The sequence below is a fragment of the Pelecanus crispus genome, chromosome 3 (genome assembly GCF_030463565.1).
Source record: "Pelecanus crispus isolate bPelCri1 chromosome 3, bPelCri1.pri, whole genome shotgun sequence".
NCBI lineage: Eukaryota > Metazoa > Chordata > Aves > Pelecaniformes > Pelecanidae > Pelecanus > Pelecanus crispus.
Genome location: NC_134645.1, coordinates 132,600,345 through 132,614,853, shown reverse-complemented (window position 1 = coordinate 132,614,853; position 14,509 = coordinate 132,600,345). Strand labels below are relative to the sequence as shown.

General features: G+C 44.1%; 1 protein-coding gene across 1 annotated transcript in view; it reads right to left on the bottom strand.

Annotated features, from left to right (window-relative positions):
* Window positions 1–9,273, bottom strand: part of LOC104039232 (dystrobrevin beta) — a 105,033-nt gene extending 95,760 nt beyond the window's left edge. The window contains exons 1-4 of the mRNA XM_075707759.1: window positions 9,163–9,273; window positions 8,752–8,839; window positions 7,499–7,537; window positions 6,270–6,430 (exon numbers count right to left, since the gene is read on the bottom strand). Of these exons, the coding sequence (XP_075563874.1) occupies window positions 6,270–6,430; window positions 7,499–7,537; window positions 8,752–8,839; window positions 9,163–9,273 (399 nt within the window). The remainder of the gene's footprint in view (window positions 1–6,269; window positions 6,431–7,498; window positions 7,538–8,751; window positions 8,840–9,162) is intronic.
* Window positions 9,274–14,509: the final 5,236 nt, after the last annotated feature.

Sequence of the window (14,509 nt, the reverse complement as noted above, 5' to 3'; positions counted from 1 at the left end):
TCTCTTCCATCTTGTAAAGTATTGTCACATCTTCGTTGAGCAAGGTTACATGTGAGCTGGTATCTCCCTTGTCTCTAGACAAAGAGATATTTTTAGCTCTTTTCTAGAAAGAAAGTCTATTTTGGTATTAAATGTAAGGTATTACAGTGCAATCATGCCCAACCACCCCAGCTATATCTATAACAGCGATCCAGACAGTGCCAGCTGCCACAACCCACCCAGGCTCGTGCTATTGAACTCTCTTCCCCAAAACCTTTTTGTGGCTGAAACTATGGCTAAAATGGATCTAGGATCTCTAGAGGTCACACAGGTCTAAGAAGCAGAATATAAGAAAATGAATGTACTCCACCTGTGTCAAAGAAAAATGGCAGAGCGGACAATAACAGTAGTTTCAGTCACTTTCAGGTGGAATTGGTGACTGGACAGCTAGAAGGAAATGTCAGAGAGATGAATGTGGACATGGGAACAAAGGAGAAAAAAGGCACATTGGAAATTGTCAGAAGATAAATTAAGCTAGCCAAGCAAATAAAAATCACTCTGGGTTACAGAACTTAAAAAAACCCAAGGGACAGCATCAATGACAGACATGAAATACATCAATGCAGAGCTGATGGCAGAGGAACGTTTCTGGAGGTCTGATCAAAAAGCTGGAAACGACCCAGTTGTGCAGATTTTTGCAAACTCAGAGAAGGACAGAACTCAGCGGGGTAATCGATGGTACTGGAGACAGCAATGTTAAACAAGGACAAACAAAAATAAAGGCAGGAGGAGTATGGGGGACTAGGAAGAACAGATAATCAGTGACATTAGGAGCAGAAGACTGAAAAACAATCCAAGTTAGAGTCGGTGGAAATGAAACCTCTCAGAAAAGAAGGTTGTTGAATATTGGCTGGGCAGGTGACCATATCCCTTTCAACTTCAGTTCTTAAGTTACAAATCGTTTTCTTTTTAGGCTGTAAGAACATGTTTCACCTGACCAAATGCAACGTCTATAGTCTCCAGGCTCCTTAGAAATCAGAAAAAAAGAATGCAATGTTTTGTTGTATTATGGGTAGCAAATACGGTGACTACTTTTTATAGGCTACATTGTTGAAAAGGACTTCTATTGTGAAGACCCTTCTCAGTCCAAGGGAGAAACTTTTGCCTCCCTGAACACACATTACTAGAGGCTTCTTAATATGAGCTAGCTGTCTGCACTCCCTTTACGGTCAACGGGAAGGAAAACAGGCATTGCTAGACTGTTCTCGTCTTACAGTGGACATCTAAATCAGGTCTGCTCTATCACATTCCAGAAGAGTTGATTTGTCCACATAAGCTACGTGGGAGCCTACTGCAGCTAGCTGAGGAGGAAATGTCTCCGCTGCAGACAACCGAGCAGTTGAGATGATTGTCACTCTTACACATTTATAGGACACATAATGGCAAGAGACGTAGACAAGCCTTTTAGGAAAAAACAGAGAATGATCCATCCATCTTTTCACATAGTATATACATTAACAAGAACGAAATACAATGCATTTAAATTCTAACACGGATCTGCAATGCAAAAGATGCCGCATAACCTACAGACTGACCACGGCTGCTGAGAAAACAAATGATGCAGAAGGGTATTTAAAGAGGGAAATACACGTCATTAACCTAATTGAGGACAGGTTGTCTTTGAGAACAGAATTACTGAAAAAAGAATAGTGCACATTGACCACAGCAGGAGGAAAAAAATGTTATTCCTGAAGTAATTTAAAATAAATTAGCTAAACCAAATAACGTTTAATGGGCTTGGCCTAGTCTTACAGAAGAGACATAATCACCTCCATTTATTTAGAAAGGCTTGCTGGCTGCAAAGATCAGAGAAATACTGTGTTTTGTTGTATCATAGGTAACAATTATAGACAGGGTTGCATTAAAATTTCCCCTTTGTAAATGTCTCAATAAATGTACAGAACATCTGTCTCCCACATCTGATGCAACACTATCAAATGTAAACATGCCATCGAATCGATCAGCTTTTTTCATTTGGAAACTTACATTTTGCGAGATGAAAAATGTCAAAATTCTAACGTTACATAGGCAAATGTGAAAAAAAATCCACAGCTGAGCATGGCCATAGCTACACTGCTGTTCCCAGAACTCCCTGCTTACTAGAAAAAACTTTCTCTGACCTCATTCTGTCTACAGTATTTTAGGGACGACCAAAAGCTCCCTGCCTCGTGCAAAATATCGTTATGGAAATGGTGGGCTCTGAAGAGTTCATTGTCCCTCTGGATATTTTCCCACTGAAGGCAGAGGATGAGGAGGCTGGAAACGACCGCGGTTCCTCTGAGAGATGTGCGTGGACTGAAGAGGAGCACTGACGAGGGCTCCTTTGGTTGGTTTGTTTTTCACTTTTTAGGCCACCAAAAAAGTGAGCTCAAGCATTAAAATCCTGTTCTTTTGGCTCAGTCTTACTCCCAACAAAACAGTTGTCAAAGGGAGGTTATTTTCATGTTTTTAACAGCAGGAAATCACAACAAGATGTTCCCATCCCGCCCTGCCGCTGAATGGCGGCGTTCACTGCGTCCTGGAAGAGCGAGAAGCTCCGCAGTGCCGCTGGCCCCTGTCCCGTCTTTTGGCAGCCCGTGGGCAACGAGCGGATGGAACCATCACAAGAATCGTAGAATCATCGCATCGCAGAAGGGTTTGGGTGGGAAGGGACCTTAAAGATCATCTAGTTCCACTGCCCTGCCATGAGCAGGGACAGCTTCAACCAGAGCAGGGTGCTCAGAGCCCCGTCCAACCTGGCCTGGGATGTTGCCAGGGATGGGGCATCGACCACCGCTCTGGGCAACCTGTGCCACTGCCTCACCACCCTCAGCAAAAACAATTTTTTTCTTATCTCTAGTGTGAATCTCCCCTCTTTCAGTTTTAAATCCATTCCCCCTTGTCCTGTGGCTGCAGGCCCTGCTCCAAAGCCTGTCCCCACCTTTCCTGCAGCCCCTTCCAGCAGTGCAGGGCCGCAGGAAGGTCTCCCCGCAGCCTTCTCTTCCCCAGGCTGCACAAGCCCAGCTCTCCCAGCCTGGCCTCAGAGCAGAGCTGCTCCAGCCCTCGGACCATTTCTGTGGCCTCCTCTGGCCCCGCTCCAACAGGTCCCTGTCTGTGCGGTGCTGAGGGCCCCCGAGCTGGGCGCAGGGCTCCAGGGGGGGCTGAGCAGAGCGGAGCAGAGGGGCAGAGCCCCCTCCCTCGCCCCGCCGGCCACAGCCCTCGAGACCCAGGATGAGGGCTGCCTACTCCGCCTCCAGGAACGAAACCGGTGCCTCGGCTTCTCGAGGCCAGAGCTGTCAAGCACAAGCCAGAGACCTCTCTCATTCTCCCCCAGCAAGAGTTTCTGATTTCGGCCTCTCTCCCGTGGGCGATAACGTATTTTCTGGATGCAGACTGGCGTAACTTTTTTTTTGCGGTGGTCAGTATGGAGGAGCCGTGGCACGCAGCCGAGCTCTGGTCGCAGAGAAGCCTGGGGACAAAGCAGAAAACCTGTGTGCCTCCTAGAGAGACCCAAACCCTCCGCGTGTGCACCTGCGACAAACGCATTACAGCTGGAATGAGGCCGGTTTTCACAAATAATTTAGTGCAATCCACAATTATGACTAAATTCCTTCTCTTATTAAAAACATCACCAGGAAGCACATGAAAAAGGCTTTCCGCACTATATACGCTACTCAGTACAGACCTCCGCTGAGGTTCTGCGTTAGCTACACCTACCTGGACAGCTATATCTAGTTATATCCATATCTACAGGAAACCTCGCGGACAGCAGCTTCCTCATAGTATGTGGATGCAATTAAAAAAATTGCAGAAGCAGTTCTCTTTTTTCCAACAAAATCATGTATAGCTATCCATTTACTATTCCTTCCAACTGCCTTCAAATAAATTGATCCATATTTGCTCCATCTTTTGGGGAAAGAAAGCAAAGCAAAACAAAAAGCCTTACTCTTGGGTTGGTCTACCTGTGGAAGCTGGAATATATTAGCGTGAAGGAAGAAAGTTTGATGAAGGTATAAACAAATGTAAAATGCTCTTCAGAATGGCAAGGATTTAGGGAGGATACTACCTTTTGCTCACACTGTAATATCACTACCACAGAAATCAAATCTCTTTCTAGCAAATGCTACTGTGCTTTGCTGATGCCCTTTCATTCTTTTTCAGCACTGAGGGCATTCGAAGTCGGGTTGAGCCCTATCCTTCCCGTTTTCAGGATGAATTGTGCGTCCACAGACGGGCAAACATGTAACTTCTAACATTCTCATCCATCGTTTTTTTCCAGGTATATAAAATACAGTCAAATTCAGGAACAAATTCAGCTTTCAAAAAGAAGCCAAGCCACTGAAAAGTGGCCAGTTTGAACAGCTCCAGCACATTAAAATGCGGACCCGAACCCCGTTCGGCTCACACAAAGCAGCCTCAGCGACCCTGCTATCTTTATTTCATGCTGCCAAGATGTGACAGTGCCTCCAGCTAGGGAAATGAGGCCCGTAATTTTAGTCAGCGATGATCTTTTACATCATGGATTAACCTAGAGCCATAGTAACTGTAATAAATCTTGGGGAAAACATTGTAATCAGACATATGTGAACCGACAAAATAGAAATATAAGAAATTTTTGAAGGGGGAAAACCCTGTTTCTCCTCCTTACCTCACTCTGTTATTAACTGCTGACACCTGCACATTTTCCAGGTTTAAAGAAATGGAGGAGACAAAGACAACCCTGACCCGTGCTTCTATGCCCCGACAAACTAGATGATCATAGAATCATCGAATCATCGAATCGTTGAGGTTGGAAAAGACCTTTAAGATCATCCAGTCCAACCATTAACCTACACTGCCAAGTCTACTCTAAGTCAATCAAGGGTAGACTAGACTAAACCATGTCCCCAAGTGCCACCTCTGCCCATTTTTTGAACACTTCCAGGGATGGGGACTCCCCCACCTCTCTGGGCAGCCTGTTCCAATGCTTGACCACCCTTTCTGTAAAGAAATTTTTCCTAATTTCCAACCTAAACCTCCCCTGGCACAGCTTAAGCCCATTTCCTCTCGTCCTATCGCTAACTACATGGGAGAAGAGCCCAACACCCACCTCCCTGCCCCCTCCTGTCAGGGAGTTGTAGAGAGCGATCAGGTCTCCCCTCAGCCTCCTCTTCTCCAGGCTGAACACCCCCAGCTCCCTCAGCCGCTCCCCACCAGCCCTGTGCTCCAGACCCTTCCCCAGCTCCGCTGCCCTTCCCTGGACACGCTCCAGCACCCCAATGTGTTTCTGCATAACCAATAATGCTTCAACGTATGCAGTGGTTCAGCCAGTTCTCTAAAAGTCTCAAAATACTGGGAAATCTTACGCCATATATGGATGGGCATATGCTGAGACAAATATGGAATCTCTTTCAAACCGAGGCAAGAGCCAAGTATTTTTGCTTTCGTGCTTACTACTAAATGCACAGATTCTGTGAGCATCCAGTTTGCCTGGCTGTATGCAGGGGTGATGTAGAAGTTAGTGGACCTTGAAATGCCCTTCTATGCAAGGCTAAAAAAAACCCCTGCTACTGGATATATTTCCATAAATATTTGTAAACCAGCAACCAGCTCACATCTCTACCTCCCTTAATAAACTAAACGGATCACGCTCCTTTAGCATCACATTTCCAGCTTTCAGGTATTTCTATAGCTCTCTTCTAATTAATTTTGCAGTGTTTCCATATTCTTTTTGAAATATGTATGCTTGACCTGAGCCAAAGTTTTAGCGGTATCAAGTAAAACCTGGTAAGCAGCATTTCTTTGTGCACACGGCCAGATTAAGATAATCTATGCTACTTCAGAAGTACTTTTCAGCGTAGTTCAACTCAGTAATGCCAGCAAGCAAGCCTTGCAGAGATGGAACAGCTTGGATCATACAAATGCTATAATCTGAAATGGCTTTCACCGGTCACTCCTTGTAGAACCTCAGCTGAAGAAACAGCGAAGCTCTGATGAAGACCTGCATTTCTCATTATTACGTGATTAAAACCAAACCAACCCTGATTAGACTTGGACAGGTGTACGTAGCCACCACAACTAGATATTTTGCAAAGAACAAAGGCACGAAGCAGAGTCTGAATGACAATACCTTTCGAGAGATGTGTTTGGGTCCCACTGCGAGCCTCAGGTACATCCCCAGGGGCCTGTTGAGTGGTTATGGAGAAGTATGCGTTCTGCAAGCTGAGAGCCTGAGGAGCTGGAATGATGGAGGCAAACATTACTACCTGTACCTGAGGCAGCCTGTCCGTTCCCCCCAGGTCCAGGAAAAGATAAATACCCCATGCCTTCTTTGGAATAAGCAAGTATAAAGAGAAGAAGCCTCTTCCCATGAACTCTTGCAGAATCTGCTCGATGAAGTAACCTTTCCTAACAGAATTCTGGAAGTGGGATCCTTGAAGAGGGATGAGCCAGGACCTTGGTAAGAGGCAGGCACTAATAGGGGTAGGGTGATCACAGATGATGGCATCCACCATGTATTTGCTGCCTGTGAGTTCTCATGATGCCTGACAGAAGACGACACTTGGAAGTAAGATGATTTCAGCTTTCTAAAGATGCTCGGGACTGCTCTAGTGCCATTCCACACTTCTGCGAATGTCTTGCCTCTCAGGAAGAGCAAACTGTGGACAAAGGATGACGCAACGATCGTTTTGCAGAATCAGGTTGTTTCTTTGGTGTTTATTCCATGTTTATTCCAACTTCTTTTCTTAGCCTTTGCTGGGGATGGTATCTGTAAAGCATATGTGCTATAGGGGTCTTTGTCCTGAGTTACCTCAGTGTACCTTTGAATCGCTGAGGAAATGGCTTATTTATCAGAGTACAGAAAAATTCTGTGCTTTTAAATGGGAAGTCACCTACAGTTACTTGCACATTTTTCAAAATATGAGCTGCCTGCAATCAACTGGTACATTGTTCGGTAATAACTGTGTCCAAGAATCGGCCCCAATGGCTGAAGTAGCCTATCTTGACATTTTTGTTACCATCCAGGCTTTCTTGATGATCTCACTCAGCTCCCTTCTACAGATGTATGAGGTCTGAGTTAGCAAATGACAACTGATTCTTATGAAGAACTTTTTAAGCAAGTCTTGGTAGCTGACACTTGCAGGGTGCGTAGACGTAGATGACATCTGTATGTCCAAACAGGTCTGATTTCTCAAATCTTTATTTCTGAATTATCCTTGGTCTACCTGATCTTGTCTTGGACAACAGACAGCAGCAGAGACCTTGCTCCTTTATAAATACAAAAATGCTCCAAGCCAAAGGGTGTTGCTGATTCTAAAGCCCTGTTGCTGATTCTATCATGTTCTCATTAGTCACAATACTAATCTTGGTAGCACTGTTGAAAAGCCCTTGATCACTGCAGCTTCTACATCCAGTATTTCTGGGATTCTTGTGATGAACTCCAGATCCATGCATATCCTTGCCCACATCAGAGAAGAGAAAGATTTCTTTAGTTGCGTACCTTTGGGACAGTCTCTGCTCACAAGAGGTACACGGATCCCTGCAATTCACACAAGCAGAAGAACATGGGACTGGAACACCAAAGTGCGCTCAGATTTGACTATTAGGTGTGGTTCTGGTCACCCCACATCAAAAAGAAATGTTGAAAGAAGAAGAGGTACTGATAAGGACAACGAGCATGATCCAAATTACAGACTACCTTCTGTGCAAGGAAAAATTAAGTAGACAAGAACTCTTAGACTAGAAGCAGGTGGGATACATCCAACTTTCAATAGCATGAAGGAGGTGAATATTAGAACAAAAAAGGAAGAGCTGTCTTAAACAGGTCATAATCGTAGAACTCACTTCTGGATGCTGGATTTATGAAGCACTGGTCTCTACACATACTGCCAATCAGGAAGTAAACTGATGAGTGTTGCAAGATGGGAGCAAATGCAAAAACCAAGAGAAAAATTTGACTTACTGACTTGACTGAATGACTTGCTGCTTATCGTCTTAGCTAAGCATCAGCTACTTGTCATCATGGGTGACAGGATACAATACCAGCACAAAATTCTTGTACCCTTAAAACCTCTGAATTGTCATTGGTAGAGGTCTTGTCATAATCTAATTAGTGTTTACCTTCAACACTACTTTACCTTCTAACACCTACTTACCACAAGCTGTTGATTTTCTTTCCCTTCATTATCCCATACAAAAATGCTGTTCTGCTATTCCTTATCTTAACAGCATATTGTAAGGTCCATGTGGCCAAGAAAACAAGTTGAAGGGTCAGGTCGTAATATCAAGCCTTCTTCTTATTTTGGATTAGTGCTTGCTATGGTATTTTCCTAGCATCTTCTGTGGTGTCCCTCTTCTCAAATTAAGGGAATAGGTAGGCTAGGCCCTGCCCGCAGAAGAACAGAAACAGAGCTGGTAGATTATGATCTGAAAGACATATCCTGAATGAATTTCTGGATATTGGCGTGGGGAAAAAAAAAAAAAAAAGGTGTTTCCTTAGGTAAAATCTACTTAAGGATCAATAGTGGTACTTGGCAATAAAGCCAACACTTGTTTCATCTTCTCATCTGCTCTTTTAGTAATAAAGTATTTGTTTCCGTGTGCTTGAACTAAATCAGCAACTGAAAAGCGCATCTGTGGAGGATTGCTTCACCTCCTCCCTCAGAGACCATCCTGCAGAATATTCAGTGCTAAGCTTGTATTTTGCATAAGTCTGTCTCCTGGTATTTTGCAAAGCAAGAAATGCAGAGATACTTGCTGTGGATAATCTTGACTCAAGTTTCACTCTGTCCTCTTCTTCCAGATCAGACATGATTTTTATAGACAACACAGTAGACACAATCTGAGAAAGAGAGAGATCTCCAAGTGGAAAGAAGCAGAGGAATTAATAGTTCCTGGGACTACGTTATTCCATGACACAAAAAGGCACCTATCACATCCACTGACCAGCACAGAAACTAATCACATACTGGAAAATGGTGAAATGCTGGTGAGCCAGAACACGACAGGATGGCATCAGGAAGCTCTCCCTACCAGACAGACGAGATGGTCTTGATGACTGTGCAATTAGTGATTTTTTAAATGTGAATTATCCAGTTTGGATTGAGAAAACGGGAAAAGCTGGTTAAACAAAAAGTAGAAACTAAGGAACTAGGCGATCACTACCCAAATTAACTGTTGCTCCTGAGTCAGAACTGACAGCGGGTTGTACCATTCCATTCTGTAAGACCTTTTACGCAAGAAGATGAGGAGGCCGCAGGAGAACCGTGCAGACATTGCTACTCAGGCAATGTTTCAAGCTTGTGTGCAGAGAGGACACACGTGCCTAAAGCAGGATCTTCCCTGATATTTGAAGACGATTGTCTGCGCTACAGCGAACAAACTTGGACCCCAAAGCAGAGACAATGCAAAAGACCTTGCCCACCAGGTTGCTTGCAACCCAATAAATGAGATGTTACGGGTCATGTGTTTAAGGACTGCATATATGAATACTCTGTAAAGCACTGGCTTTGGGAATTGTCTGCTCTCTCAGCCTCTTTGCTTCTAATTCAGCAAAAGGCGTATTTCATGGTATAAGGTGTATTTCATAGAATCATAGAACAGCCGCGGTTGGAAGGGACCTCACAAGGTCATCTGGTCCAGCCTTTCGTGGGAAAGGTAGCCTAGATAAGATTATTTAGCACCTCGTCCAACGCATCTTGAAAACCTCCAGTGATGGGGACTCTACCATATCTCATATTTGAAGTCATACAGTGTACTGCATGCTGTGTAGTGTTTGTAGGCACTACACGGGATGATTTTTAGACAGTTTGAAATAATTTTAATGTAGCCATCTCAAACCTGCACACACAACTGGTTTTTTTTTTGTCTGGGAAAGTAGAAGGAAAGTACATGGATCTTTGCTTAGTTCTTTTTGAAGGACTGCTGCTGAAAATGAGGGATCTGGTTTGCCTTTTGAGTACCGCCTTGTCACTAAAATAGTGACAGTTCAGTTTCTCATTCCCTGCAGAGGACATTTATTCATTCACAGCTTTGGACAAGTGAAGTCTCCAGTGAACCACCTTGGTATTCTCCCTAGCATATCTTAGCAAAAAAGAAAAGTGCAAATACATGATTCAATTAGTTTTTTTCATGTTTACATCCATCCATCCATCCATCCATCCATCCATCCATCCATCCATCCATCAATTTACGTATATATAACTAAGTAAATGTAAACCCAAATTCAACTCAAACCTAAGTGCTTCTAGTAGACATGGGCAACTTGAAAGAGCTTTGGCAGCTCAGCAGCGTTTGGTGTGGAGAACAAGTGCTAACAACAGCAACGCAGTATACTTGTTATGTGAAATGTCTCCAGCAGAACAGAGTAATCCTTTGTAAGCAGAGGAGCCTATGATACAACAAGACCAGCCTTTCTCAGAACAGCTTTGGAAGTAATGCTCTATTTAAAAAGAAAAACAAAAATCTCTTTAGCGCTCTTTAGATATTTCTTCAGTCACACTCACGTAATAACATCTATTCCAATAAAAGAAAATCACTCTTCAGAGAGAAGAAAATGAAGCGCTGCAAACAATTCCTTACATTATGAATGCTGCACACACACTTTGAAGTGGCAGGGTTGTTTGAAATCTGTTAGAAGAGTCCTAGTGATACAAAATCCATACTCTGTGGTTTTTTACCTCTCATGGAAATAAACAACCACTATTGCACGGCACGCATACCTTTTTGTTGGTGTAGGTGCTCCAGAGGACATGTGGGTCACCATGGTGTCATTCATGTTAGTCAGAGGCCGAGGAGGACTGAAATAGAAATATTTATTCCAGTTAGTGATTTGAAAAAAACCAAAACAAAACAAAAGAGGAAACAAAACCAACACTAGGGAAAAGGACATCACCGTGCTCTGCGACAACATCAGGTCAAAGAGCAGCAGCAGAAATTGCTTTGCACAAAGAAACTTGAAGAGCTGCTTCTACTCCAGTCTAACTGCTTTTCACAGTCTGTTACATGAAAATAAAGATAAAACTAAATTTTGGTATTGCCTAGTAGTGCTAGCAAACGTAGGAACCATTCAAATTAGGGCAACTATTTGAAATGTTTAAAGAAATTAAGCAAAGATGTATTATAACAAGCAATCATTTATACAGCCACCACATACACCATCTGTTTGGTTTTTATTTTAACAAGTTAAAGTTAGTTGGAAGAAACAAACTGATAGAGCCTCGCGTTCCTTACTGCCCTATAAAATACAACCACGGACCGACGCTGCCATTATTGGCATTTTTAAACGCTGAGAGTTTCCCAACGCCAAGCTGCCGCAGCCACCCAGGCTTTGTGCGCTTGTGGCTGTGCAGGGAGTGGGAGGAGACGAGGAGCCCACGCGGGACGGCCCCGCACAGCTCTGCCGGCGAATCCAAGCCGCTGGGAGAGAACAACTACAGCAGCTGCTATCACAGAATCAATATTTGCCTACGTTTACCCTCCAGTGATATCCAAATACATCCATCAGCCTTTAAAATGAGACTCGCAAAAATGCGCAGGGTCGTCCGTGCACAGGTAAAAGCTCAGTTTGCACGTTAGACAACATCTAACATCTAACATCTAGCATCTAGCATCTAGCGTCCAACATCCAGCATCCAACATCCAACATCCAACATCCAACATCCAACATCTGCTTGTGCAGATCCTAATGGAGAAAAATGCCACACTTTCCTCCATGCTTTCTTGGAACATGGATTATTCACAGGTTTGCACCTGCCATCATCTTAGCATTCACTTTCAGGAAGATTTACCGCAGATAATACTGAAATTAATTCTTGCCAACTTCAGTTTTCTACAGCACAACAGTGCAGAAGGCATTCGCCCCGACGGCGTTCGCAGCTTTTGCCTTCCCTGACATTCCCAGCGCAGCTGCACGGAGCCTGCTCCTCTTCCGGATGCGTGAACACTGGGAATTGCCTTGAGACTCATTAGCTTATTCCAGTCAACAATTTTCAGAGCCCAGTAATCCGGAGAATCAAACAACCATTAAAAAAAAAAAAAAAAATGACCTGGATGTCAAACATATAAAATCACAAAGACGACAGTCCCTGTGCGTCTTACTGCATTCCTTCTCCACGTAGGATTTGAGTGCAAAAGCACTTCAGTTCTCAGTCCTCGCTTAGGACAGATTTGCCCAGAAATAATTATGCTGCACGTTTAACGTTAACGTTGCTCTAAATATAACATTATACCAAGAAATGATTTGGTCATAAGATATTTAATGAATGTGCTCCTTTGGAAAAGGAACTTCTTACTGTACAAAAAAGCAGAAATAGGATGAGAATGCACTGGAAAGCCAATGGACATGCCAGACCGCGGTACTTTTGGAAGCCGTTAATTTTGCTAGTGAACATACAAACACAACCTGTGGTAACGAGCGGTTAATTAACAGCGCTTTCCCTCTGCCCCTTTATCTCCCTACTTACTTCTTCTTGACCGAATGCAAGGAATGCTCTGTCCGCATCTACACTGCAAAACTCGCCTTTTTTCCTCAAGATTCACTTACCAGCCTTGCATTCTCCTGCCATGCACGCCAGAAAACTACGTGCAGCTGTGAGAGAAACGGCGACAAGAAGCGGCAGCTTTTGCAACCAGAACCGTATTGACCAGCAACAGCTCGTTTCACAGTTTCTGTGCGCGTCAGCTGGGTTTTTTCCTTTGGGAGGGACAAACGGTTTCCTTAAACACTGTGACTTAAACGCTTAGACACAACAAACACCACCTCAGGATTCTGAACAATTTTAGGGGAAGTGAATGAATCACACGGTTTTGCATTTTGGTGGAGGGGATAAGGCAAGCTCACGGCGGAGCGTGTCCGAGATGCGAAGCCCAGACCGCAGCGTGCTGCCAGCCTCTAAGGACTGCCCGGGTGGTGCACGGAGCGTACAGACCACAGAGGACAGCACGCACGTATCCCATACGTCCACGGGACATATGCAACAGCACGAGTTTTCACCGAATTAATTTTACTGTAAGTAACAACTTGTACAAATTGTTCTTCTGATAAGAAAGTGGATGCAATTCACCATTTGCGATCTGGTTTTAGTGTCGTTATGAGACGCTTCCACAAGTTCATTCCAGTTCTGTAAATACCAGTGTCCTCAATTTTCCAGCTAAATCCTTGCTGACAGTGATAAAGGCAAAGAAAAACATTAAATACGAACATCTGGTTAAAAGATTTCTTAATAGCACAATTCTGTCTTCTTTATTACGTACAATAAAGCCTTTCCCCGTCCAGGGAATTTCTTGAGGTCATTTATACATTTTTAGGGAATATCTTTTCAAAAAACTGTAACTCTGTGTGGATGGCACTACATTTCCTTGTATAACCGTGACAGAAAAATGGGATTGTTCCTGAAGCCAGGAGGCTGCTGTAACCACGTACACAACACCACCGGAGTAACAAGAGCTGCTTTTATGAGCCTGGGACTTCCAGGGCAGATCAACCTTATTTTACCAAAACTTCTAGTTTAAAAGGAATGTAACTGAATTCCCCTTCTGAGATGCTCGTGAGAGCTGGCATCTGCCACAGCCCATCAACCTAACAGAAAAAAAGACAAATATTCTTGAATCAGCTACTGAGGAGAGATTCTTCTGCCTCCATAATCTCACCAGAAAACGTGACTATCCAGACACCTGAGGAGAAATCCCCAAACCGTCGCTGGCAGAGAAACTCAGAAGATGCACTCAGAAGCAGGAACCTCAGATACCTGGGAGCTGGGACAAACGTGGCAGCCGTAGAAGCCGAGAATTCAAACTGCTTAAATTCTCTTTTTTTTCACAATGCTTAGAAAAAGTGACATTAGCCAAGCAGCTGGGAGGTCAGAGATCAGCCTATGCCAGAGAGCACAAATCAAGATATCGGCAATCTTTATTCCCATTCCACGCGAGCTCCGAGGCGCACATCGCATGAACTTTTAGTAGCTTGAAACACATGACAGTGTCCTTTGCAAAACTAAAATGCGTGTTTTCCTTAGTACGTTGCTGGTTAGCACCGAAGTAGGTGCTAACTCCTTCAGCCATGACGTCTGAAATGCCATCCCTCGCTGCGTAACTAGACCTAGAAATAACTGAGGAAATGACAGCACCGTAGGCTGGAAGCCAGGACAAGGACTCCTCTTGACAACTGTGCCGGGGGGAAGCATCTCATGATGCCAGGGATCCGTAGAAGAAAACTCACAGCTGCGGGTACTTCTGTTACTGAGGTCTCCTTGGGTTTAATTCAGTCAGACTCCAAGCAGGGACTGCCCGCTCTCACCTACCGAAGCGTCGTGCAGCAGCAGCAGATGCTATCGGAACACAAACAGCAGACGCTGGTGGAAGGCTTGAAACAGGGATCCTGAGCGTCCTCTGCATTCAGCACACGCTTGGAAGAAAGGAATAAAGACGCAATAGCACAACGCAGCTATGCCGTCACTTAGGAGCCATTTTAAACAATTTACTCACCCACGTTTTTTTTTTTTTTTTCCCAGAA